This window comes from Lutra lutra, chromosome 14 (assembly GCF_902655055.1).
Source record: "Lutra lutra chromosome 14, mLutLut1.2, whole genome shotgun sequence".
Taxonomy (NCBI): Eukaryota; Metazoa; Chordata; class Mammalia; order Carnivora; family Mustelidae; genus Lutra; species Lutra lutra.
This window is the reverse complement of record NC_062291.1, coordinates 47,706,629-47,733,286: the sequence shown is the minus strand read 5'-3', so window position 1 is coordinate 47,733,286 and position 26,658 is coordinate 47,706,629. Positions and strand designations below refer to the sequence as shown.

Genomic DNA, 26,658 nt, shown 5'->3' with positions numbered 1-26,658 from the left:
TTCCTAAATTAAAAGTACTCAAGGGGCCCCTGGCTGGCTCAGTCGGTAGAGCATGTGGCTCTTGATCTTGGGGTTGTGGGTTCAAGCCCCACGTTGGGTGTAGAGATGAGTTCAAGATACAATCTTAAAAAAAAAAAGTACTCAAAGAACAGGCAGGTCTAACTTTTCCAAGACCAGGAACTACCACCTCGATTAACAGTAAGAAAAAAAATCTTTATTCAAGAAAGTAATCTGTACCCATAACACACACACACACACACACACTTGGAAGTGTCCTTAGGGAGGAGTAAACCTCTCTGCTCCTGAGCCTCTTGCCTCCTGTCCTGAATCAAGCCCAGGCCCATGTGCCACATCCTGCTGGTCCTTGCAGATGTGAGCTCGCACAACCATACCCCTGCGTTCCTGTGACTCTGTCTGACAAAGGGCAGCATACTGCTCACACTGTTTTGTGCTTTCTCCGTAATAATGGATCATCCCCTATCACCTCTCCGGCCACCTTTTTTTTTGGGGGGGGGGGGATACATAACTTATTTAATCAGTGCATTATTTATGTGACCTGATAGACTGTTAAGTTGTCCCAGCTTATTCTTGGAGCCCTCTTCCACACACTAGTGAATTTACCCACAGAGAAAATTCCCTTGAAGGAAGGGATTGCTGGCCATTTAAAATTTTGATAGATGTTGTCAAACTATTCCCCAAAGAGATGCAAAATTCTGCTCCTACCAACATGGTAAGGGGCCCCCTCTGCTTGGTGCTTCCAGGTGCACGCCCCTCCCACCCCAGTGAGGCCCAGCTGCCGGTAGCCCTCTCAGGCCATCCCCTGCTGAGTGCGCAGCCTGCGGCCCACCCCTCATTGCCCCCGTGGCTGGCAGGTGATGTGAGGCCTCTTTCTCCTGTCACTTTATAGTAAATACTATTGTTATTTATAAAGAGGTAAAATAAATTGTGTTGTCGTTTAGTTTTGCCTTTGTTAAAGATTTTTGTTTATTTATTTGACAGAGAGCAGTAGGCAGAGTGGTAGGCAGAGGGAGGGGAGCAGCAGGCTCTTAGCTGAGCAGGGAGCCCAACATGGGGACATGGGGCTCGATCCCAGGACTCTAGGATCATGACCTGAGCAGAAGGCAGACACCCAAACAACTGATCCGCCCAGGCACCTAGGTCATTTAGTTTTTAAAATAGATAACATGGATCATATTTCAAAGGGCAGAAAGCGGTCTCCCTGTGCCCCCCACTTCCCTCCCAGGAAAAGCCACTACTCCCAACAGAGTCTTCCAGTATCTCCCAGAGATATTTTGCACATACTCAAACAAACAATTATCTCTTCTATTTTTCCCTCCCTTTCTGTGCAAAAATGGTCACATACCATGTTTCTTACCTGACAGTATCAAGCAGAGAACATTCTAAATCTGGGCATTAAGCACAGCCTCATGGTTTTTAACCCCCACAGAGCATCACATCTGGGGACTGTCTATCCCTCTCACCTTAGTCATTTGATTTTCACTTTCTTTTCTTCACCATGCAAATATTTTTAACTTCTGTGGAACAAATTTTCTTTTGTGGTCTCTGGTGGTTTGTGTCATATGCAGAAAGGCCTTCCCCAATTTGGAGAACATAGGAAAGTCCTCCCACTGTCATTGATCATCATGCTTCTGTGGTTTCATTTTTCATCTTTAAACCTTTGGTCCATGGTGGATATTTATTTTGTTATAAGGTGAGATATAAGGAACCTACTGGGTCATTTTTCCCCAGGTGGTTATCCCTTTGTCGCGCTTCCCTTTATTAAATAATGTCTTGGCCTTGCCCACTTGAAATAACTCTTGTTTCCAAACTCCAGTGCATATCTGAACCTGTCTCTGTTCACGTACTGAGGGACCTGGCTGGTTTTACTTACTGTAAGTGGATCCTAGACTCCGTTTTAATAAACTGGTCTCACTTTTTTTTTTCTTCCAAAATGCATTTGCTGTTTTTGTTATGAACTTTTAGAATCAACTTGTTTAGTTTAAAAGGAAATGCTACAAGTGTTTTCTTGCGTTGGCAAGAATATGGCTTGCCATATTGCAAAAATATGATCTTGCCAACGCAAGAAAACACTCGTAGCATTTCCTTTTAAGTTAAACAAGTTGCTGTATAGATGATATCAGGGTGAATCGGTATTCTGTTATGTGGGTTTTCCTACTTATGTGATGGAATTTCTGTTTCTTCTAATTTATAAATAGCCTGTGGTCTCTGTATATTAATTTTGTGTCTGGACACCTTGCTGCATTCTCTTACTGCTTGCATTCGCTTTCAGGTCCTTGACTTTAGATAACAATAGCAATGATAATAATAACACTGTACCTTCCCCCCAGCTTTTATTGTTTGATGCTATTAATCCAATCTGATTGCTCTGCTGAAGACTTCCAGGAAAATGTGAAGTGACAGTGACAATGGTGGGCATGCTCCTATTGTGTCTGACCTTGATGGCAACACTGCTGGTGTCTCTCCATGCAACACAGGGCTGGCTTTGCTATATCCATGTTGAAGAAGGGTCCATTTGTTTTTATTTAATGTAAAATTTCCATCAAAATTGATGTTAAACGTTGTCAAGTGCCTTCTAAGGTTTTTTCTTGGAGAAACAGATTTAAGAGAGGCCAAAAGGTACCACGGGGACCTGAGTCTTTCCTCCAGTCACTGGGGCATCTCTGAGGTTCTGCCCTCTACCTCCCCAGTCTCCTTTTTCTCTCACGTTTATGACCATGAAAGAGCTTTCTAGAAAGGCAGAGGTGGGTTGTTAGTCGTTTCTCATCCTCTGGCTGAGGGCTGCTGCCACTGAGGGCACACAAGACACAAGACTGTCTCTTTGGAACCTAATCTCATAGGTGACATCTGTCACCTTTTGCCATTTCTAGTCATTGAAAGCAAGTTACTCGGTTCAGCCCACATTCCAGAGGGTGTGATGACAGGAAGTAGGGTTCACTGGGGGCTCTCTGAGACGCTGCCCACCACAGGGATGGAAGCAGGAGGACAGGTCCTCAGCCTGCAAGAGTAGGGTGTGAGTGGCTAACACTTCAGGGGACCAGTTGGGGTGCAGTTTCCCCTTGCTGACCAGGGCCACTGCAAGATGCACTCAGGCGTATGACCTCAGACAACTTACTCAGCCCCTGTTTTCTCATCTGCAAAGTAGCTATCATTGCTGTAGCACCTTATAGGGTCATTGTGAAGCTAAAATACTGAGCTAAAATATGCAGTTTGTAAACAGAAACCATGCCCAGAGTATTGTATAGACCCAATAAAACTTGGATGTTGTCTGAAGTGAGATTGCCTATCATTTCCACAGAACTTTCCATGTGTCCCCACAGTGACCACTGCCATTCAGTGTGCTCCCACCCTTTTCCAGACACGGGACCAGTCCCTGGAGATACCGGCCAGACCAAGGGAGGCATGATCCGCTCCCATGAAACTTGCCTCCTCTCACAGAGACACAATAAACAAATAGAGAAATAAGCTAATTTCCCAGTGTGATAAGCTCTACAGAGAAAAGAATGTGAGAGTAATTGGGTAGGATGGACAGTTACTTGACAGAGGTTCTCGCCCAGGGAAGGGGAGGGTTTCTGTAATGACATCTGAGCTGCGGTGTGAAGGTGCAAGGGAGCTGGCCCCACAGGGAGTCTGAGGAAGAGAGAGTCCAAATGGCTGATGGCAATAAAGGTGGACAAGTGGGGGGACATGTGGTCAGGGAACCTGGACCCCCAAGGTCACAGGAGAGTTGGATTTTATTCTAAGAACAGTAGGCGTTCTGAAGAGTTTTAGGCAGATGTGTTTTGTGCTTAATTGGCTGCTTTTCTTTGTTGAAGGGATGGGTGGGTGTTCACCCTGGTTGCCTGGTTGGACAGATGGATGGGTGGATGGATGGATGGATGAGTGGATGGGTGGGCGGACAGATGGACAGACAGATGGACAAATGGGGGGAATGGGCACATGGACAGGTGGCATCAACACCAGCATGGCCTCACCAGAGTTTCGTGTGTGCTGCCTACCCTAGCCCTTTAGGAAATAACTTCAGAGCTTCCCATGGTCCAGGTTCTGATACCATGTCCTGGAAGGAATGAGTGATACAGGAGAGACAACCAGGCTGGACAAGGGGGCTGTCTCCAACTCTCTTTGTCTCCAGGATGGTAGAGACATCATAGGGATGGCAGCTGATTTCATGGAAAGAGTCCCAGACGGCTAAATTCAAGTCCTGACTAGGTCAGCCCTATGGCCCTGGGCCACTGGAAGCCCCCGGGGCCCCGGCTTTCCTGTCTCAGCAGGGATGATGGTGGCTTACAAAGCCTGTGCAGGTGGCATGCCCAGCTCACAGCTTCCTTGTCTCATTCAGTCCCCACCAGAACCTCACCAGGGAGATCCGGTTAGGGGCCTCATTTTCCTGATGAAGAAATAGAAACCAAAAGATTCTGTGGCCAATAAGCACTGAAATTACTCAGGCTTATTCCATGTGTATTCATTGAGTTCCCACCAACCCACCGAGGTGGGCTCTCCAAGTCTCCAGTTGGAGAGGACCCTGAAGCACAGAGTTCGTGGGGCTGGTGGTCCGGCCCTGTGCTCTCGGGCCTTAGCTCACTGGGAGGACCAGATAGACTTAGTGGCAGGCCTGCTGGCAGAGACCCTTGCTGAGCTCTGGGCAGGAACACAGGGGAGGGAGTGCAAGGAGGCTGGCGCAGGGCACCTGCCTAGGGATTTCAGCAGTGTGAAACCCTGTGGACCCTGCAGCAGTGGGAGGGCCCCCAGTAGGGGGTGCAGAAGATCCGGCTGGCCTGGCCTCCTCACCCAGGCCCCGCCCCAGACAGTCCCAGCTCTGGGGCGCTGAGAAGTGCAGAAGTTCCCCAAAGGAGACAAAAAGGTCTTGGCCCAGTGCCCTCGGCAGAGCGGAGCGCACAGGCGGCCACAGCCCCGGCAGTCTGGCCCCCGCCTGACCGCACACCTGGCCTTGGTCCCTGGCTCGGCTGTGCCCTGCGGTTGCTCCTGTGGCCACAGCCCCCAGCGGCCACACCATGCCCTTCTGCCCTGCCAGGCATCTGAGGAGGAGCAAGCGTCAGCCCAGGGGTAAGTGGTCAGCCCAGTGGAGAGCAGGCTCCGGGGACACGAGGCCAGGGGTGATTAACCCTTGAAGGGCAAGTGGTGTTGGGTGACTCCAGGCAGGTCAAAAGAAAGAGCGGAGACAGAGGACAGGAACCCGAGGGGCGGCTTGGACCCAGGTTGCGGTCAGCCTGGTATGGGCCGGCAGGGATGGGCCGTGAGGCAGCCCTGGAGACTACAGACAAGCCCAGCTGGCTCCAAGGCTTTGCTCTGAGCTATAACCCTCACCCCGCCCACACACAGTCTCAGCGAGTCTGAGGGTGGAGGTTCTCCCCTGCCCTGCAACCCCAGCTTTGAGGTTGTCCTGGAGCCACCAGCCCATATGGCTACCAAACACTTGAAATGTGGCTAGTCAGGGTGTGCTGTTCGTACAGAATACACGCTAGATTTTGAAGAGCTCATATAAAAAAGGGATTAAAATTGTCGATTACAGGTTGAATGGTACCATTTTGGATGTGTTGGGATAAATACATTATTCAAAATAATTTCATCTGTCTCTTTATACTTTTTAAATGTAGCTTCGAAAACATTTAAAAAATTACATGCAGCTTGCATTATGTTTCCACTGGCCCACACCGCTTCCCACAGTTGTGTTCCCACACTTGGCCTTCGCCCCTTGGAGTCCATCAGCGGGGCCTTCCCTGGGGCTCTCCACTCTCCTGGGCTCCCAGTAGAGAGACGGAGGGCCCAGTGGCAGGTCATCTGTTGCAATTACTGTCACCTTTAAATAGTGATTTATTTTTTAAATAATTTTCCATAACTCCTGGCCTAATATAGATAGTGTTTGATTAATTACATCAGCATGACTATTGTTTTCACCTGAATGTCATAAAATGTGTCCCTACGCTACCGTGGTTTAAAAAATTGCTTTTGTAAATACCATTTACTCTTTTTTTCTTTCAATTATAAATGGAAAAGTTGAGATGTGGGGGGTCCTGTCCTGGAACCCCTGCCGGGATCTTCTGCATTTTGGAGTCACCCCTTGTCCCCCAAAGCCCCTTACATGGGTGGAAAGAGAGAACTCAAGCACAAAAGGAGTTCCTTAAATTGAGGAGCTCAGGGGAAGAAAGGCTGGCTGGGAACAAGAAAAGCAGGGTTGAGGTCCTGGAGGGGTCACCTGGGGTGGGTCCCTTGAACAGAATGGGGACAGGATCAGGAACCAGTCTGCCCAGGGTCCTAGTTCACTGATGTCACAGCTTGGACATGCTTCTAAACATCTCTGGGCCTCAGTTTCCTTTCCTGTAAGATGGGGATAACGGTACCGCTTCCTTTGTGAGTGTTCAGATGGGATGCTCACCTACTAGTTGACATCACACCCACCTTCGAGCAAGTGCTTTGTGTGCCCTTCACCTTGGTTCTGCTGCAATTAACCTTCCATTCATCACAGACTCTCTGCCGGCCCTCCCCAGCCAGGCACTGCTTGGTGTGCTGGTGTTGCTGCTGAGATAGACAGAGTGGGGGTAGGCCAAAAATAAACAGTATACATAAGCATATCACATGAACACATGAACTGTATGTGTACTGGATTGTGCCAAGTGCTATGGAAAAATCAAGGCCGGGAAGGGTCATGGGTTACAGTGGGTGAAGACGTTTAAATAGGGTGATCAGGACAGATGCCTCAAGAAGATGACATTTGAGGACAGACCTGAAAGAGGCAAGGTTGTTTCTGGGAGAACAGCTTCCAGGGGAAACAGTAAGGGCAGGGGCAACAGCAATGGCAAGGGCAGGTGCAGAGACCTTCAGGCAAGGAAGTGCCCAGTGATTTGAATATTGGGACTAATGAGAGCTAAGGAGAGAGCCCCCATGGAGTCAGAGGAGCAGTAGGAGGGCTAGGGGGGCTGGGGCAGGGCAGCGGTGGGGGTGGAAGGGAGAGGTTTGGAAGATCATTAGGGGGACCCTGCTTCGAGGGGCACTTTTGGCTTTGAGCAGAGGCCTGTGAGCTGGTTTGGGTCTTACTGGGCCACTGTGGCCGCCTTATTGGGAAAGGAGGGCCTAGAGATGACACCAGTGATCCAGTTGTGAAAGGAGGTGGCCAGAACCAGGTAGCACAGTGAAAAGAGGTCAGATTTTGAATATCTTTTGATGGAGGAACGAATGGAACTTACTGGTAGAAATGGATATGAAAGGTGAGAGAGCAGAGCGGAGGATGCATCTGGTTTCCACTTGAGTAGCTAGAAGAGGGAGTCGCTCGGGCCAGACAGGGGAGGGTGGGGCAGATCCAGAGTGGATTTCATACTGGGCGGGTGGGAGGTGCCTGGAGACATCCCGGGCAGTAGGTAGTAGGTCTGGAGGGCAGGGAGGGGACAGTGAACTCGGAAACTATCACCATGGGGATGGCATGGTCATCACAGAAAGTCCCGAGACTGTGTGAGCCCACCAGAGGACAGTGTGGGTCAACGTGGGGACAAGGAGAGGGAAAAGGCCGGGTGACCCCAACTTTCTGCCCGAGGTACCTGATTGCCCGGCACTGAGGTGGGAACACAAGAGGAGGCTGGCGTGAGACAAGTCATGGCGATTATCAGACCAGCTGTGCCTGTGGGACGTCACACACTGTAGAATCATAAGAGACATTTAGATTTGGAGGAAGCATGCCTTTGGTTGCTGTCTATCGGATGCTCACCAGGGGCAGTTTTGCCCCCCAAGGGACACTGGGCAACATATGGGGACTGCGTTGGTGGCCAGCCTGGGAGAGAGGGACAGGCTGCTAGGGGCGTCTAGCGGGAAGAGGCCGATGCTGCTAAACGTTCTCTTGTGCACGAGACCACCGGCTGCGAACCCAGGAGGAAAATATCAGTAGTGCTGAGGTGGGAAAATTCTGCTCTCTGTCGTTGTTAATTGAATGTGACTGTGAAAGCTCGCATTGAAAGAGTGCTTGTTAGAGGCCAGGTGCTAAGTGAAGGGAGTATCTCCTTTTATTCCCCCCCGAACAGCCAACCTACATTTCCTTCATCCTCTGGGGTGTGGGGTGTGACACTTGGGGATGCGAAGTTCCCCTGCTGCCCCTGGTGGAATCGAGGGTGAGCCCCAGGCTGGGCTCAGAGGCCCACACACCTGTCGGGTCGGGCTGGAAACACAGTGGCCACACAGACTGGTTTAGGAAAGGATGGGGGGAAAACCAAAAATAGTAGCAAGAGATCCTCCCCTTTCATGATGTACTTCTTCCTGAAATAATTGGCTATTAAGACTTTTTTTCTTTAAAGCTAATACACGTCTTTCCTAAGCAGCAGAGAAAAAAGTCTACATAAATAATCGAAGGCTGTTATAAAAAACCAAAAAACCAAAAAAACAGAGTTTGCCTTAATGACCTGTTTTCTCTTCCGTGCATTGCCTTCCACTGCCAGAGGAGAATGTGTGTGTATGTGACCAAACCTAGGTTTAAATCCTGGCCCTTCCGCTGGTTTGCTTGTGAGCTAAATGTGTAATTTCTCAGAGCTTCAGTTTATTCATCTGTAAAATGGGGTCAGTAATACTCCTTCCTACGGAGTTCATGAGGACTAAGTGTGGCCATTTGTATTAAGCAGCTTGTATAGTGTTTTACATGTCTTAGGTCTTTATTTTTCTAAAGATTTTATTTATTTGACAGAGAGAGAGAGATCACAAGTAGGCAGAGAGGCAGGCAGAGAGAGAGGGGAAAGCAGGCTCCCTGTTGAGCAGAGAGCCCCATGTGGGGCTCGATCCCAGGACCCTGAGATCACGGCCCGAGCCGAAGGCAGAGGCTTAACCCACTGAGTCACCCAGGCACCCCTGTCATAGGTCTTTAAATGTGGTAGCAGGACTTTCACTTCTCGATAGGAAGGAGCAAGAGGGACCAATTTGTTCTCTCACCTAAAACAACCCTCCCCCCACAAAGGACCAATCATATGAAACCATTTTTTAAGATTCTAAACATTAGGCAGTGAAGGGCTGTGATCCCACAAGATGGGAAGCAAACAACATGAGCCCTATACATGTCCCAGCTCACTGCCTTGAGAAAGTTCCAGGCTGTGATGCAGAAAGGGGAAATCCAGGTGGAGCCCATTAGACTCCATGTATAGAGGACCCAGAGTTTAGAGAGAGAGAGAGACCAAAGCATCTAGAGTTTTCAGGATGGAATACTGAAAAAGAGGGGGAAAATAGCTCACAGAGAGAAAACTGCTCAAGAACTCATCACCATGTACATGTGAGGAAATGACTTGAGCCCGAGGAAAGAGCCACTAGAAGGGATTCCAGGCAGCAGAGTGCCTGTCACGCAGGGCAGGGAACAGTGCCTGTCCCACCTGCCCAACTGGGAAGCCTCATGACTCATGGGGCTACACAGAAAACACAAAGGGTTTTTCCTTTGCATTGGGGAATAATTACTGTCTCCTGAGTGTTCTAGACCCACCAAAGAATCCTTAGAAGCAAAGTCTGTAAGGATCAAACCCTTTCCATGTAACCTAACTTCATCCCAGAACAGGACTCAAGAATATTTAGAGGGATACACAGATGTTCAGCACTCAACCATTTAGGAATCACAGTGTCTGGCACCGAATAAAAAATATCAGGCCTGCAAAGCAACAAGAAAATAGGACCCACAATGAGAAAAATCAGTCATCTGACATCATCCTAGAAATGACACTCTTAGAATTAGCAGACAGAGACATTTAAACAGTTTTTATCACTGTATTTCACAGGTTCAAAAAGTGAAGTAGAGACATGAAAGCTATTTAAAAAAAAAACCCAAGTCAAACTTCTAGAGATCAAACCTACAACGTATGAGATAAAAATATACTGGATAGGATTAATGGCAGGTTAGAGAAGATAATAAAAAGATCAGTGAATTGAAGGTAGCAATCAAAATTGTCTGTATTAGTTCTCTGTTGCTGCTATAACAAATTACGACAAACTCTATAGCTTGAACAACACAAATGTATTATCTTCTTGCTCTGTAGATCAGAAGTTGGTCACAGGTCTCCTTGGGCTTAAATCATGGTGTTGGTAGGGCTGAGTTCCCTTTGGGAGGCTCTAGGGGAGAATCCATTTTCTTGACTTTTCTAGCTTCCAGAAACTGCCAGTCTCCCTCAGCTGCTGGTCCCCTTCCTCCATCTTTGTGACTAACAATGGCCAATCCAGCCCTCAGGTTGCATCACTGTCTCCTGTATGTGGTCATAGTTCTGACTCTCCTTCCTCTACATTTACAGAGGCTTGTGGTTACAGTGGACCTATCTGTATAATCTAGGGGCAAGTGCCTACCTTAAGACCCAACCAATGAGCAACCTTAATTCCACTTGCAACCCTGATTCCTTTTTGCTCTGTTGCCTAACACAGTCCCAGGTCCCAGGGCCTAGGAAGCAGGTGTCTTTGGGGACTGTCATACTACTTACCACACTGTCCAAGAATAAAACACAGAGAAAAGAGAATTCAACAAGAATAGACAGAGCATCAGTGAGCTGTAGGATAACTTTACGGTTGCTAATATTCATGTACTTGGAATCTTAAAATGGGGAGAGGGGACAGAAAAGTATATCTGAAGCCCCACGTTTCCCAAATTTTATGAAAACTATAAACAAGAAATCAGAGAAGCTCGATGAGTCCTAAGTACTAAAAACATGAAGAAAACTATACTGAGGCACGTCACAATCAAATTGCTCAGAAGCTGAAAAAGAAGACAGACACATTGCATGCAGAGGAGCCCAAAAGAAGATAGCAGCCAAGTTCTCATGAGAAACAGTGCTCAGAGAACACTGACCAGGCCAGACCATATTCTGAGGCAAAACCAAGTGGTAAAGGGATTCAAATCGTACAATATGTGTTATCTGACCAAGTGGAATTAAATGAGGAATCAGTAAGAGAAGGATTTCTGGCAAATTCCCCCAAATGGAGACTGACACATTTCCAAATAACTCATAGGTCAAAGAAGAAATCCAAAGGGAAGTTATTTTGAATTGAAAGTATTTTGAGCTGAATGAAAATGAACACGACACAACATACCAAAATTTGGGGAGAGCCTGTAAGCAGTACTTAGGACAAGCATAGCACTCATCATCATAAGCAACTAGGAAAGGGAGCCCCAATGAGACCCAGAGGAGACAGATGAAAAGAAGTCCTCAAGATCAGAGATACAGTCAGTGAACTGCATAGAGTACATATCTGCAGCCTACAGCCTGCAGCTGGCTCCTCCTTTTTGGAAATAAAGTTTTACGCAAACACAAGTGTGCCCTTTTGTTTACATAGTGTCTGCGGTTGCTTTTTAGCTCTAACTGAGGAGCAGGTGGAGCCGAGCAGAGACCATATGGCCCAACAACTAAAATATTTACTATCTACCCCTTTAAAAAAAAAGTTTGTTAACCAGAAACACAATAAACAAAATCCATAAAAGAGAAAGCTAGGTTTTTGAGATAAAAAAAAATCAGTAAACCTCTAGCAATACTGATCGGAGGGAAAAAAGAAGATATAAACTGTCAACATCAGAAATGAGAGAGGTAACATTACCACCGATTCTCCAAATTAAAAAGATAATAAGGGTATATTACGGACATCTTTCCACCAGTACCTCTGACAACTTAGATGAAAGAAATTCCTTGCAAAACACAAGCTACCAAAGCTCACTCGAGAAGAAATACAAGTATGTATTAAAGAAATTGGATCTGTTATTAAAGACCTTCCCACAAAGAAACTCGAGGTCTAGGTGGCTTCACCATTGCATTCTACCAAATATTAAAAGTATAAAATAATAGCAACTGTACAAAAACCCTTTCCCAAAAATGAAAAGGTGGGAAGAGCTACCAGGTAATTCTGTGAGGCCAGTGTGACCCTGGTACCAGTTGCAAGTGGGTGCACTGGGAAGTCAACAGAGAACTGACTGTCTGTTCTTCCAATGGTGCTGGAAAAACTAGACATCCGTATGCCAAAGAATGAAGTTGAATCCGTGCCTTGTGCCAAATACAAAAATGAACTCATGGACCTAAATGTAAATGCTAAAACCATGAAACCTCTAGGAAAAAAAAAAAAAAAACTTTAGGATATGGAGTTAAGCAAAGATCTCTTAGCTACAACACCAGAAGCACACTCACTAAAAGAAGAAAAATGGATACATTGGGCTTCACTAAAATTAAAAACTTCTGCTCTTGTAAAGACCCTCTTAAGAGAGCAAAAAAAAAGAGGGACAGATGGGAGAAAGATTTGCAGAGCACAGATCGGATAAAGGACTTGTATCCAAAATATGTAAAGAACTCTCCAAACTCAATAAGGCAAAAATGAACAATCCATTTCAAAAAATGGACAAATGATTTTAACAGAGATTTCACCGAAGGAGAGACACAGATGGAAGTGAAGTACATAAAAAAAGGTGTCCAAAATTATTCGTCATTTGGGAGCTGGAAATTTAAACACGGCGCTGTCCCTCTGCACACATATCAGAGCGGCCAGGAGTAGGAAGACCGACAAGCCCAGGTGCCGGCCAGTGAAGTCTGGAGCTCTCGTCCTCTGCTGGCCTGCAGCGGAATGGTGCCCTCACTGGGGAAGTCGGTTGTGGCCATTTCTTAAAAGCTGAACATGGGTATATAAAAATATGCATATGTAAACATTTAAGAAGACGTGCAGGCTCAGAGTGGCAGGAGGGCAGGACTTGAGGCAGGGGCCCAGCTGGGCAGGAGAGCACCTGCCGACCTCTGGGCAGGACGGAGACAAGTTTGGTGGGAACTCAAATGAAGCTTATGTGACATGAGTGACTCCCTTCAAGAAAAAGAATTTAAAACAAGAAGTCAAGATGAAGTACAAAAGTGCGTATTGAGGACAAGCAAGTAACTATAAAAAATTCTTGGGAGTCCTACATCCCTTTCTTCTGAGTCATCTTGAGATACGTTCAGAGAAGCTTCCTGGTGGTATCTGGCTTCCCCTCCCCCACCTTCCCCGCCTCAGTGGCAGCCCACTGGGCCTTGGGTACTGCCTGTCTGGCTTCAGGCTCTCCTCTCTCTGTCCCTGGCTCCCCTCCCCTCCGCCTCCACAGCCCTGCTGCCCAGCAGGGACAGGGCTTAAGTGTGCAGAAGGCATTCTGGGAGCCCGGCAAGGCAAGCTTGTCTCCTTGCTTGCCACCCTCCTGAGCTTTGGGCCGCACATGCCTCTCCAGACATCGAGGACACACCCCGCCTGTGCTCTAGCTCTCAGAGCACTCTCCTCTGCTTACTGGTCCTTGGGGGCTTTGCCGTGACCACCATCAGACAGGCCCTTGCAGGCTGTCAAGCCAGTTCTGGAATCACTTGGTGTCTTCCTTTCCCCGTCTAAAAATGCAGAAATTAATAGTACCTCCTTCCACAGTCTTTGTGAAGATGAAAGTATCCTAGGAGGGCTGGTGTGTCTGTCAGTTTTGTCCACTTAAGTGTCTGCAGCTTCTAGAAGAGTCCCAAGCAGGTACCAAGTACTCAGAAAGCACTTGCTCCTGTCTGGTCTCCGTCCCGGGGCTGCGGGCTCTAGCAACGGGTGTCCTGGGTCTCACTGTTTTCCCTAACTGCTGTCTCAGTCCCTCAAGAACCCAGGTCTCTGGGATTCACACTCTCCCCGCCGACCCCCACAGACAGTCTGTTTAGGGTCTGAGGCTCTGGGGCCACAAGCCAGTACGTGGGGGGAGTTACATATTGCGGGATGTTGGGGATGAACAAAAACAAGATTATTCTAGAACATCCCTTAAGTCACCTATAAAGTTCAGATTAACTGGGTTATGGGTACATCCCAAAGATTAGGTCATTTACACATGAAAATGTAAGAACCACAGGAGCAACAATTAGGGACAAATTCACCTAATGAACATCTGTCAGAGCTTTGCCACCCTCTGCCTTTAAACGACCCAGTGTCTAGCTGTGAGTAGGGGGGATAGGTGGAGGATGCTGGAGCGTTTTGCTCCACGCTAGTTTAATATCGAGCCTCTGCAATGTTACTTCTGGAGAGTCAGGTCTCATCATCAGGCTGGGGAAGGAGGGCAGCTGCAATGTCAGAGCCTAAGTTAAGGCTCAATCGTTAAGCGTCTGCCTACAGCTAGGTCATGATCCTGAAGTGCTGGGCTCGAGCCCTGCATCGGGCTCCCTGCTCAGTGGGAAGCCTGCTTCTCCCTCTCCCACTCCCCATGCTTGTGTTCTCTCTCTCTCTGTCAAATAAATAAATCAAATCTTAAAAAACAAACACACACACAAACAAAAAACACAGAGCGGTGTTGCCCTGCGGACTAGGAGGCGGAAAGCGATCACAAAACAAAATATATAGCCAGGGCGCTCTGGGTTCTGCACTTCTCCCAGCTGGCCTCAGATCGGAGCGCTTTTTCCCTAACAGTGCCCAGGGTGCTCTCATGATTTCCATTTTGATGTAGAAATGTAACAAAGACCAAAGGAGAACACTGAAACCTGGAAAGGCTTCAAAAAGTGTGAAAGGGGTAGGCGGGGTGAGACGTGGGGGCTGACAAATCGGAACCAGAAAGCTTGAGCAGGTCTGGGAGAGGCGGCCTTCTCCCACCCCGCCCGGGGGGTGGAGGGTGTGGTGGGAGCCTGCACCCCGGTGTCACGGTTGTGTAGGAGTCCTTGTAGTAAGTCTGTGTCTCCTGTCTTGCAGGTGGTGCCGGGGAGCGGGAGAAGGTGCCGGCCAACCCCGAGGCGCTCCTGCTCATGGCCAGCTCCCAGCGTGACATGGAGGACTGGGTGCAGGCCATCCGCCGGGTCATCTGGGCCCCACTTGGCGGAGGTACTGCCCATAGATCGCATGCTCACCCTCTAGAACCCTTGCCTTCAGGTAATCTTGCCCCCCTCCCCAGCTCTGCACCGAGCCTGCAAAGACACCTCTTGCCCAGGGCTTGCCGGCTGTGTCCAGAGCAGCCTCCAGCAGGCAGGCCAATCTGGTCTTCTGCTGCCAGCTGCCAGGAGTCACACCTCCCATGCACCCGGGGGCAGCAGCAGGGGACATCAGGGCAACGTTTCCAAACATGCCCTCCTCCAGCAAGAATACTGTGGTGGGTGCGTACCTGCCTCCCTGCGCCCAGGGCCCTGCTGGACAGCAGGTGTTCATGCGGTGGTGTGCACTAGGCCTGGGGCCCTGCCCCCTGCCGTGCTCCCTGCAGCCACGTAGGGCTGCCCACACAGCCTGTTCCCCGGTCCCCATTTGACAGCAGTGGCTGCCATCTACTCCCTTCCGCCTTGATTGAGAGCACTTATTGGATGCCTGAAGTGTACCTGGACTTATCCCAGGTGCTAGGAATTCAGTGATAACACAGAGAATTCCTCCGCCCTCTCCATCCTCTCAAGTAAAGGTGTTACATGATGTTTGGTAGCGAGAAGCATAATGAAGTAAAGCTCAGTAGGATGAGAGGGGACGCTGTGTTAGACGCTGTCGCTCAGCCATCTCAATGAAGTAGCCAGGAGAGCCAGCGGAATGCTGGGTGAGGCGTATTCAGGCAGAGCAGTCAGCAAGTGCAAAGGCCCTGAGGTGGTCATGAGTGATGTGAGCACAGGGAATCTCAGGAAGGCGAGTGGGTCTGAGGGAGTGAGGATGGGAGAGTGGAAGATAGAGGACAGGTGAGGTCACCGAGGCCTTAGGGACATGCTGGGGATCTCAGATTTTGTTCTAAATTGATGGGGTACCAGGAGGGCTCTGAGCGGAGATAGATATGCCCTTACTCAGATTTATAAAGGGCTGCCTGGACACCGCATGAGGGTGGAGCATCGAGAGACAAGAGAGGATGTAGCATGCTGAAACAGCCCTCAGACCCGGATGACAGGGACTCGGGCTGGCGTGGGAGTGGAGGAGACGGTGAGGAGAGGTCAGCCACAGGTGTGTTCTGAAGTTGTTGCTGCTGAGCTTTGCTGAGGGATGTGAGGTGCAAGAGCAAGGAAGTGTGGCCCCTGTTGTGCCGCTGCTGTTTCTATAGGTTGGTGTCCCTCCACAGTCATCATGAAAGAGCTTTCAGAAGGGGTCGCCATGGTGCCTGGGCTGGGGCTCCACTCCCTGCTGATGTGGAGACCGGGGGCTGCTGGCCTGTGACCGTTCGAGCTGTGGACGTCCTCTCTCCCCCACACAGTCTCTGAATGGTGGAGAGTCAGGCAGGGGCTGAAGCTCACCTGTGGGGCTCGGAGCCCATCTCCAGACCCTGGGTGCACTATAGACTGAGCCCCTTCCTCACGCCTCCCCTTGCTCTCTGCTGTTGCCGGCTGCAGCCTCCCCGACCGCCTTTCCTAGAGCCATGAATCCTCATGGAGGAGAGTTGATAGAATATCAAAGTCAGGTGCTCTCCTGTGCGGCATAAATGGCCTCACACCATTAGCCTTGGCCTCCCTGCCCCTGAAGTCTGCAGCGGCTTTGACCCCGGACCCAAGCTCACTCACGGATTTCTACAGCACTCCCAGACTTCCTTCAGTGCAGGATGGTTGAAATTGAACCCGCGGAATGAAGTAGAGCCCAGAAGCAGACCTCCCTGCACCTCGACTTTGATTATGACAGTGCCAGCTTGGAACTGGAGAAAGGAGAATGTCATCCTGAATGTCATCCTGACCTTGGGGTAGGGAGAGATTCAAAAAGTCCTCAGTCTCGTCGGAAAAATGTGATCAATTGTCCTCCACAGAATGAAGGATGTCTGTTCTCAAAAGGCAGATAAAGAAAATGAAAAGACACGCTTACAGGGTGGGAGGTGTCTGCTGCACATGCAGCCATGGGACAATTTATTCCTCAAACTCCTGCAAAGACTGGCAAGATGGCAGAAGCCTGGGCAGGAGACTCGAACAGGCCCTTCACCAAAATAGAACTGCTCGGGACTAGGGAACCCAGGCAGTGGCGCTCCACTGTGCTGGTGAGTAGGGAGGTGCGTGGAAAAGCGCTCCACCCGCCAGAAGGGCTAAAGGGAAACTGGGTGGTTCCAAGTGGTGACCAGGACTGAGTGCTCCAGGCACCTGTGTGTCTCGCTGGGGAAGCCTGCGGCATCTGTGACAGCAGATGCCATGCACACCCAGTCCCCAGCAGCTCCATTTCTACGCATGTCCCTGGTGGAAATCTGTGCCCTAGGCAGCGCCTGCCGGGTGCGGGTGGTTAACGGTCCAGATCCATCCCTCCCTCTGCCCCTCAGCCTTTATCATATTCCTCAAGCTGTGAGCTGAAGAGCATGTAAGAATTAAAACAGGAACCGCCATCAAAGGCGCTTATCTCCTTTCTACCCGAAGCATGGAGGAAATGCAGAAATCCCAGGGCTTAGCGATGGCCAACATGTCTGGGCAAGCCGTGGGCACTCCCAGGTGGCCGCAGTCAGTCTCTGCCGCTTTCCTGGCAAAGCTGTTATTAGCCTGGGTTCCCTTGGAAAGGAGGCTTAGAGGATCAGTCCTTCTTTCGCTGTTAATCACGGAGTCTGTGAGCCCTTTCAAGCGTGTTTGCTCTGGCGCAGAGCGGGCCTCATCTGACAGGCGGGAATGGGCAGGGTGCCTGCTGCAGTCAGGGGAGTGCCCAGCTGTCCCCACAGAGCAAGCAGGGCGGGTGGGGAGGCAGACACACGGGGTCAGTGGAGCCTGTTACCACGGATGGTCTGCTCACAGGTGGCCCTGACTGTGGTACCTGTTGTCTGGGCATTTGTTCATTCATTCCACCAGTCATTCGTTCACTTGGGAATGTGTTCCAGGGGCTGGGGATACAGCAGTGAGCAGGACAGACAAGGTCCCTGCCCTCATTGTGGAGAAACTAGGGAACGAGTCAGATAAGGAAACCCATTGCAGTTTAGATGAAGATGAGTTCAGTGGAGAAAGATGAGGTGAGGAGAGCAAGCAAGAATGATGGGGTCAGAGTTTCATGACCTTTGAGTAAAGGAGATGAAAGGGTGAATTACACATATATCTCTGGACAGAGAATTCTGGAGGCAGAGGCAGCAGTGTCCATGTGGGAAGAGCAGCAAGGAAGCCAGTGTGCCTGGAGCAGAGTCTGCGAAGAGAGAGAGAGCAGGAAACAGGTCAGAGAGGCAGTGGGGATGTAAATTGGTGGGGCCTTGCGGTCATGGTGACTCTTGCTTTTCCTGAGCACCTTGGTGCCATGGGCGGGTTTTGAACAAAGAATGGCAGAGCCTGACTTGGGTTCTGACAGGATCCCTTCGGCCACGTGTTGAGACTGGATCAAAGACGGCAAGGACAGAAACAGGGAGATCAGTTAGGGGCTCATTATTCAATAATGCCAGTGAGAGATGATGACAGCTTGGTCCCAGATGGTACTGGTGATGAGAAGTAATCGAATTCTTGATATATTTTAAGATAAAGGCAGTAGTACTTCCCTGTTGGAATGGAAGAAAGGTATATGGGAATGAGTAAAGTCAAGGGTAATCCCAAGATGTTTTGGTCCAGGCAGCTGGAGAGATGGATTAGTCATTAACTGAAATGAGAAAGACCAGAGGAAGTGCAGTGTTTGCAATGCAGATAGAGAGATCACACTGTAGCTTAGTCTGAGATACCTGTTAGACACTTAAGTTTAAATGTCCAGCAAGCAATTAAACATTTAAGTCTAGAGACTTGGAGAGAGGACTGGGTTGGAGAAAGTATTTATTCTATTGTTGACACATAGAAGGGGTTTGAAGCCATGAGGCTGGGCGAGACCCCTTGGAGCAAAGTGTAGGGACAGCAGAGGACTAGGTTTGAGCTCAGCTCCCTGCTGCCTTGGGCACCTATGGTTCTAGTGGAGTGGTGGAGATAAAGCCTGAGAACAGGGGGTCCATGAGAAAGGACAACAGGAGGGGAATTAGAGTGTGAGAATAATCAAGTGTTTCAAGAATGGGACAGTAGCTGGAGGCAAAGTCAGGTAAAGAGAGGATTATTTTGTTTTGTTTGAGTTGGGAGATAAAACAGCAATTCGAAAGGCTGATGGTACAGCAGAGGGAGAGAAGAAGGGCTAGGGCACCAACAGCTCTCATGGATATAAAGATCCTCAACAAAATGCCTACAAACTGAATCCAGCAATATATGAAAGGACAGTACACTGTGACCGAATAAGATTTACCCCAGGAATGCAAGGGTGGTTTAACACCTGAAAAGAAACAAGTATAATACATCAAGAGAAGAAAAGACAAAAACCACATGATCATCTCAGTAGACTCAGAAAAAGCACTTAATAGAGTCTGGTACCCTCCCGTGATAAAAACTTGCCAGGGTCTAGGGATAGGGATAGAAAGGAATTTCCTCAACTTGACAAAGGGTATCTACAAAAAACTCACAGGCAACGTCATACTTATGGAAGAAGACTGGAACCTTCTCTGAGATCAGGAAGAAGATGTGCATTCTCATTTTTCTTACTTTAATCAGCACTGTTCTGGAGGTTCTAGCCAGAGCAGTTAGGCAAGAAAATGACATATGATACATCCGGATTAGAAAGGAAGAAAGAAGTAAATCTATCTCTTATTTGCAGATAACATGATCTCATGTACAGAAAATCTTAAGAAATCCATTAGAAAACAATTAGACGTCACAAAAAAATACAGCAAGACTGCAGGATATAAGGTCAGCATACACAAATCAGTTGTATTTCTGTTCAGGGGCAAAGAGCAAACTGAAAATGAAATTAAGACAACTTTGTTTACAGTAGTATCCCAAAGAAGAGAATAGTTAGGAATCAATGTAACAAAAGAAGTATAAAACTTACCGCTCTGAAAGTGATAAAAGATTGTTGAAAAAAACTGAAACATACCAAAGTAAACAGGAAGACATCCCATGTTCATGGATCAGAAGACTTGCTCTTGTGAAGAGGGCAGCACTCTCCTGTGGATGTCTGGACTTCTGTGCCCAGCTCTGGGAACAGGGGCAGTGCCTCCTAGCCAGCTCACTGTGACAGGAGAGGAGGGACCCACAGAGTAGCCAGGGCTGCCTGGCATCTATCTGGTGGGCATTTGCCTGGGTATTTGGAGAGGACTGCAAGCCCTCAGGGTGGGTCTGATGTTGCACTGATGCCTGAGAGGAGGCAGAGTGAGCACAGATTTCAGCACTGGGCTGTGGTCTCATGTGATCTGGCTCTGCCCTTCACTTGTGTGACCCTGGGTATGCCAGTTACCCTCTCTGTCTTTTTCTGCAAAATGGGAATAAGAGTGTCTTCTTTGCAGGATTGTCAGGGGAATCAGGAGAAAAGACCAATGCAAAGTACTTAGCACTCTCTCACTTTTTTAATAACAGTGGATTTCTTTTCTTTTTAAGATTTTATATCTTTATTTGACAGAAAGAGAGAGAGAGTGCACAAGCAAGGGGAGCGGCAGGCAGAGAGAGAGGGGGAAGCAGGCTCCCCACTGAGCAGGGAGCCTGATGCAGGGCTCGATTCCAGGACCCTGAGATCATGACCTGAGCCCAAGGCAGATGCTTAAGGGACTGAGCCTCCCAGGTGCGCTTGCAGTACTAGGTAGCCCTGACACATCAGCAAACACAGCACATCTGCCCTCTGCAGGCAGGGCACGTGGCAGGGCAAAAGAAAGATGAGAGGGAGCTTCTAACCCACTCCACAGATGGCTGCTAACCAGGAAAGTAAATCTGGAGGCACACAGCAGCGTTCTCAAGTGTTGGCCAGCATCAAGGTCACCCAGAGGAAGGCCTGAGAAAGTAGGCTACTGGCTCCACCCGCAGGCTTCCTGCTCACTTTGTTGCCCTGGAATTTGTATTTCCAACCGCTCGCAGGTGCTGCTGGTCTGGGGCCCACGTTCTGTGAACCTGTGTTTTAGAATGTGGTGAATGCCTTAAATTCTGCGCCTGTGCTGAGTGTCTTATATTGCCGCATCCTAACCCCAGCCCCGCTTGGTAGAGCAAGAAGAGGGGGCTCTGACCCACACACTCCTCTTCCAGCCACCACCTCTTCTAGCCCCAGGGTTCCCCCAAGCCCCCCCCTTACAGAATTCTGCCCACAGACCCCTGTGGAACTCTGTTCCTCCTGCCTGGTGTTGCAAGCTTTTTAACAGCTTTGCTGGTACATTTGCCCTCCTGGTATATATATCCCTGAGGCCAGCTATCTGTCCACTCTTCAAACTTTGGAAATACAGGGCTGTGGGCTCATTTCCCTGGGACACCATCTTGCCTTTGACAGAACGCATCTCTGCAGAAGGGTATTTTAGGTTTGGACAGAAGGTCTGTCCAATTACTAGCTGTGTGACCTTAGGAAAATTACACAACCGCTCTAGGCTTTAGCCGCTACGTCTGTAAAATGGGAACATTAATACTAGCTCTCAGGGCTGCTCAAGATACCCGACTTTTAAGTCCCAAGCCCCAGCTCCAAAGGCAGGAGCCCAGCTTTAGATCCGAGCTCGGCACTCCCCAGGCTGGGTGGGCCGGACGAATTACCTGACCTTCCTGGGCCTCCGCTGCTCCACCGGGAACACCTGCCTCCCAGCCTGCAAGGAATGGGAGCTGCTAGAGCGAGTCCTCGGCGCCCCGGGAGGAAGGGACCCTCGTTGGGAGCCGCTGCCAGCATTCATTCCTGCGGAGCCTGGTCCCATCAAGCATTCGGGGAAAGGGGGTGAGACGTCTGAACGGGGAGCTCTCCCGAGGGCCAACTCCAGGCGTGGCATCTCGGGAACTCGCGAGCGCAGGCCCTCCCTCCCGCCCTCCCTGCAGGGTCCGGGGGCCGGGGGCGGGCGGGCAAGACGCTACCTGCGCGCGTGCCGGGCATTCCTGCGCCGCCGCACCGGGCGCGCCATGGGCCTGATGCCGGCCGCGCGGGCCTTCTCCCGGTGCTGCGCCTGCCCGCGGCTGCCCTGCTGCCTGCCCGCCTGCTGCGCGCCCGCCGCCCCAGGTAGCGCGGGACCGGGAGCGGGGCCGCGGGCGAGGAGGGCGCGGCGCATGCGTCTCGCGGGGGCGCGGCGGGGAGCGCGCGAGGGTTGGGGTGCCCCGGGCGCGTGCGTGTTCGCGGCGAGAGAGGCGGAGGTCGCTCGCTCCTCCTATCTGGGGTCCGGGGTGGCGGCCCGGAGGACTGGAGCGGGGACCGAGCGGGTTGGGAGCCCCGGGCTCCGGACTCCAAGCCCAGTGCTCATCCCACGTTGGACCCCCGCCCCTCGGGCCTCACGGGGGCCACTGTAGTGGGGCGCGGGGCTGGCTACCACCAGCCGGAGAGGGATCCTCCGCCCCGGGGCTGGCCCGCCCTGGCCAGGACCCGGCGACAGCGGCGAGGTGAGGTTTGCCTCTCGCTGTACTACTCCCTTCTGACTGGTGTCAGCCTGTCGGTGGGTGAGGCGGGGTCACAGCCTCGTGTGTTGTTTTCCTGGAACTGGGCCAGGCACCTGGACAGACACCGTGCAGGAATGGTGGGTTGACAAACGTTGGCAGGGAAACTGAGAGCAGGAAGGGGCTTCCCAAAGTCTGCAGGTCTGGAGAGTTTAAGAATGTTTTTCCTCCTTGTGTCTTTTCCCTGATGTGGCCTGCCCCCGCCCCTCCCCGGCCCTGTCCTGCAGTCCCCCAAATAGAGCCGGAGCATGGCGGGAGAGGCCTTAAGTTCCTGCTCAGGAATCCGCCTGAGAGGGAATGCCACCTGCCTCCCTTTCCTGCTGGGCCCTTGGGAGCCCACAGAGCCATGGCCCTGGGCCGGCCCTCCTGGGTCAGGAAGAAGGCCACCTGTACCACCCACCTGCTTCCGTGTGCCTTCGGTGGTGCGCTCTCCCATGGCTGTTCGCAGCCCCATGAAGTGGCAGAGAGACTGAGGACTGTGCCCAAGGCCCTCGGGGACAGGGATCTGCGCCAGCAGGCTGTGGCCTGCGACTTCCTGCTCTGGTATGGGCTTCTGGGGCAAGGGGAGTGAGAGCAGGGGTTTGCCAGGGGAGAGCTGGCAGGCGAGAAGGCCCAGCTCTGAGCCCATCAGCAGGTTCATCCACAGGAAAGGCCGCCTCTGCCAGTTTCCTCTCTGGTGGCAACGCTGGAGCTTTGTGAAGAGCGTGGGCTGGGACCTCGAGGAACCGGCACACTGGCTGGGTTTCCAGGGATCTGCCAAACCTACTGGAACTGGTTCTTGGCATGGCTCCCTTCCGAGACGTGCCAGGAGGGCTAAGAGAGTTCAGGGTGGCTGCTCCCAGCCCTACCAGGCTCTGCCAGAGGGACCCCAGCCAGGGGAGGGGTGGGCAAGGCTCCCTGGCAGAAGGAGGCCAGGCTCTGTAGCCTGAGTGCAGGTGGCCTCCAGGAGGTGGACAGCTGGGAAGGCAGCCCGAGGACCCTGAGCTGGAGTGAGCTTTCCCTCGGTGCTCCACAGATCCTCTCTCCCGGAGGGACGTGAAGGGGCAGCTTGTACCCTAAGGCTGTACGAAGTCTCCTGCAGGGCTCCCCATGGCCATGCTGGGGATATGGGCTCCGGTCCGAGGCCTGCTGGTGCCTCGGGCAGGGCCTCAGGGGGCAATCTCTTAGAGACCATACGGTCATCCCATTTTCTAGTTGGAGAAACTGAGGCCCAGGAAAGGAGGCCATTCCTCTCCTCAGTAGCTCAGGTGGGACGTACGCCCAGACCAGTGCGCATGTAGGGCCAGAATCTTGGTCTTCATGGCCTTCAGTGGTGACTGTCGCCTGCTGCCTGTGTCTCCACCCCTACCCTGGCCCAGTCCTGTCACCAGACTCAGCTCTCGGAGACCCTGTGTCTCCACCCCCACCCGGTCCTGTCACCAGGCTCAGCTCTCGGAGACCCTGTGGGGCAGTGTTGCCATTTCCCGAAGCCCCTGAGCAACATGGGAGGTCAGCGCCCACCACAGTGGCCGGTCCTTGGCTCTTCAACTACACTCCCTCAAGGCCATCCTCCAAGCCCTGTGGTCCACATCAGACTCCCACAAAGATCTGCCCTGGGGCCTCTGCTCCCATGCCTGACTCCAGCCCACCTGCTTATCTCCTGCTCATCCTTGCATCCCAGTGTCCGTGTCCCCTCGTCCCCCCAAATCCCCTCTATCTATTTGGAAGTGCCCCGGGGCCCTACAGACTTCCCTTTGCTGGCTCCCAGCCCCATCTAGGAGGGCAGGTGAGTGGTGAGGAGGGGTTCACAGGGAGGCCCTATCTGTTCTGAGTTTGGGAGGGGCTCTCAGAGATGGGGGCCAGCCCTGAAGTAGCTGCTGTCTGTCTGGCCCAGGTCTGCACCCTAGAGGAAGGTGGGGCAGGACATGGCCTCCCAGCTCTGTTGCACTCGCTCCTGGGTGGGGAGGAGGGAGGCAGCGAGGAGTGTTCAGCTGAGTAGGCCCTGGTAGGATGTGCCCGTTTCCAGCCCTGGGGGAGCAGGGTGAGGCGTGAGTGCAAGGGGGTGAAGGGTGGTTGGACAGTTGGACAGATAGAAGGATGTCAGAGGACAGAAGCTGGGAGAGCAGGAAGGGCTAGAGCCTAGAGGAGGCTGGATGGGTTTACCCGTTTTTGTGGATCTCTGGAGGGAGTTTTAGAATTCCTCTCCTTGGTGTCTCTCTTCCTGACTGTGGCCTTCAGTCACCTGTGAGCCCAGCATGGGGAGCTGAGTGCAGGAGCCCTAGATCAGTCACCCGGCTTCACTCGGTGCTCCTTTGACCTCTGCTCCTAGGCCAGCACTAGTTCAGGACCGTGGGTGGCTCCTGGCGAGGATGTGGGCAGAGGTGAGTGTTCCCGCACTCAGCTCACATAGGAGAGAACATCTAAGCTGTTGGCAAGGGCTTATAGGAAATTTGCACAGACTGAAGAGGAAGACATCCAGGCAGAAGTCTGTGCACCGGCCGGGCAGCAGGACAGCAGACACATTGAGGGCGCTTGAGTAGTGGGTAGAGATGACAAGAAAGGGGCGGGTGTGTAAGTGGGGAGGGAGGCAGGCAATGAGTGTGCAATGGCAGCCAGCGTCCCCCTCCCCACCCCCGCTCCTGGGCAGTTCCCCCTGTATGTCTGCTGCTAACTCATTTGAGGTCCTAGCAAATGCCTCTGGTCATGACAGGCATGGTTTCACATTTCTTTTATTTCTATATATATAATTTTTTTTTCTTTTCAGCATAACAGAATTCATTGTTTTTGCACCACACCCAGTGCTCCATGCAATACGTGCCCTCCTCAATACCCACCACCGGGCTCCCTCAAGCTCCCACCCCCTGCCCGTTCAGAACCCTCAGATTGTTTTTCAGAGTCCACAGTCTCTCATGGTTCACTGCCCCCTTCCAATTTCCCTCAACTCCCTTTTCTTCTCCTTCTCCCTATGTCCTCCATGTTGGTTTCCCATTTCTAATTCCTGTGAATCAGGACCCCTCTCCTACTTCATCCCTACCACAGTATCCTTGGAGGGCGTCTGTGCCATGCAGGTCAAAGCAAAAGGGGTGAACACCTGTCAGAGCCCCATGGGTGAAGTTTAGTCTAGGTGTGAGGCAGCAGGGCACGGTGAGGACTGGGGAGAGGTGGCGGGTGCTGGACGATCGTGGGCACATATGCCACTGGACTCCGCCAATGTTGGTGTTTCAGAATTCAGGCCTAGTGCCTCCAGATCTTTGGAATTTTTTCAAGAGAAGCTGGAAATCCAGATTTTCATGTGAGATCTCTTGATTTTATTTTTTTTAATATTAAAACATTTTTTTATCATGTTATGTTAGTCACCATAAAATATATCATTAGTTGTTGATGCAGTGTTCCAAAATTCATTGTTAATCTGATTTTAAATAACTACTATTAAAATGGTGCACACATCTCCGTAGCTGAACAAGAGCATTTGGACCTACGCGGCCTGTTGAGTGTATGTAGGTGGTTGAGCCCTGAGGGTAGGGAGAGGGAACAGTGACTCTGTGTCCCTGGCACCAGCTCAGGCCACTCTCAGGCTGGGCAGAGAGGCCAGGACACTGTTAGTGACGGGCCCTGGGGTGGCCTCAGAGAGGCTTCTCAGAGCTGCCCCAGGGAGTCCACAAGCTAGTCTGATGGCAGCTTCAGCCCCTGCACTCAGCACTGTTGACTGGCCCATCAGGCCTCACGCCTGATTCTATATTTTCAGGGTCACTGCCCCCCTCCCGCCCCCAGTCCCAGGAGGCAGACAGCTTGTCCTCCCGTGTCCTATTGTAGTCTCTCCTTACCTCTGCCTGCTGCCCAGTAACCATATCCTTGGGAACTGCTGGTCAAGATTGGGGAAACCGGACACAGGACTGGTAGGGGGTAGTATCCAGGCACCAGCTTGGGTGGGGAGCAGCAATGTGGCCTAGAACATTCTCTAGGCCTGGAGGCAGCCGGCGTGGGTTTTAACCTTGACCCTGTCACATGCTGAGTGACTCTGGGTGTGCTCTTAAAGTTGTTGGCCTCCCAGGTGTCCGTCTGAAAAATGGGGAGGCGCTTAGGGCAGCACCTGGCACCGTGAGTCTGCCTGTTAGCCGTGTCAGTGTCCTCTCCGCACGCACACACATGCACAGCCGTGCACGCCCCAGTCCACCTACAGGCACACACATGCACACACGGCTCCCTATAGCATTGATGGCATCCATGAGTGCACTCCACATGGGCATGTCTTCTAGAAGGAAGAAGTCTCACCCCCAGAGTCTATATGCTTTGTCCTTGGGTCAGGCAGGAGGAGAAGGAACCTTGACTGAGTCCTGCTCTATGCCAGGCCCTGCATTAGGGACGGATGGATTTTATTTCAAGCTAGCCACTGTGCGGGGAGCTGAGCAGGTGCCCAGAG

General features: G+C 51.2%; 1 protein-coding gene and 1 long non-coding RNA gene across 9 annotated transcripts in view; one reads left to right on the top strand and one right to left on the bottom strand.

Annotated features, from left to right (window-relative positions):
• Window positions 1–26,658, top strand: part of ARHGAP22 (Rho GTPase activating protein 22) — a 168,540-nt gene that overhangs the window by 127,530 nt on the left and 14,352 nt on the right. For 5 of the 7 annotated variants that reach the window (XM_047702653.1, XM_047702655.1, XM_047702654.1 and 2 more), the window contains one exon: window positions 14,671–14,847. The exons of 1 other annotated variant lie outside the window; for it this stretch is intronic. In XM_047702653.1, the coding sequence (XP_047558609.1) occupies window positions 14,671–14,847 (177 nt within the window). The remainder of the gene's footprint in view (window positions 1–14,670; window positions 14,848–26,658) is intronic. One more of the 7 variants, XM_047702657.1, reaches the window with a different exon arrangement.
• LOC125084821 (uncharacterized) lies at window positions 12,233–21,789 on the bottom strand. Of its 2 annotated transcripts, none has more exons than XR_007122708.1 (3): window positions 21,690–21,789; window positions 21,381–21,525; window positions 12,233–12,807 (listed from the first exon to the last, which is right to left on the bottom strand). It is a non-coding gene; the product is annotated as an uncharacterized LOC125084821 (long non-coding RNA). The 2 variants fall into 2 exon arrangements; XR_007122709.1 differs by adding an exon at window positions 13,259–13,352 and having other exon boundaries at window positions 21,381–21,783.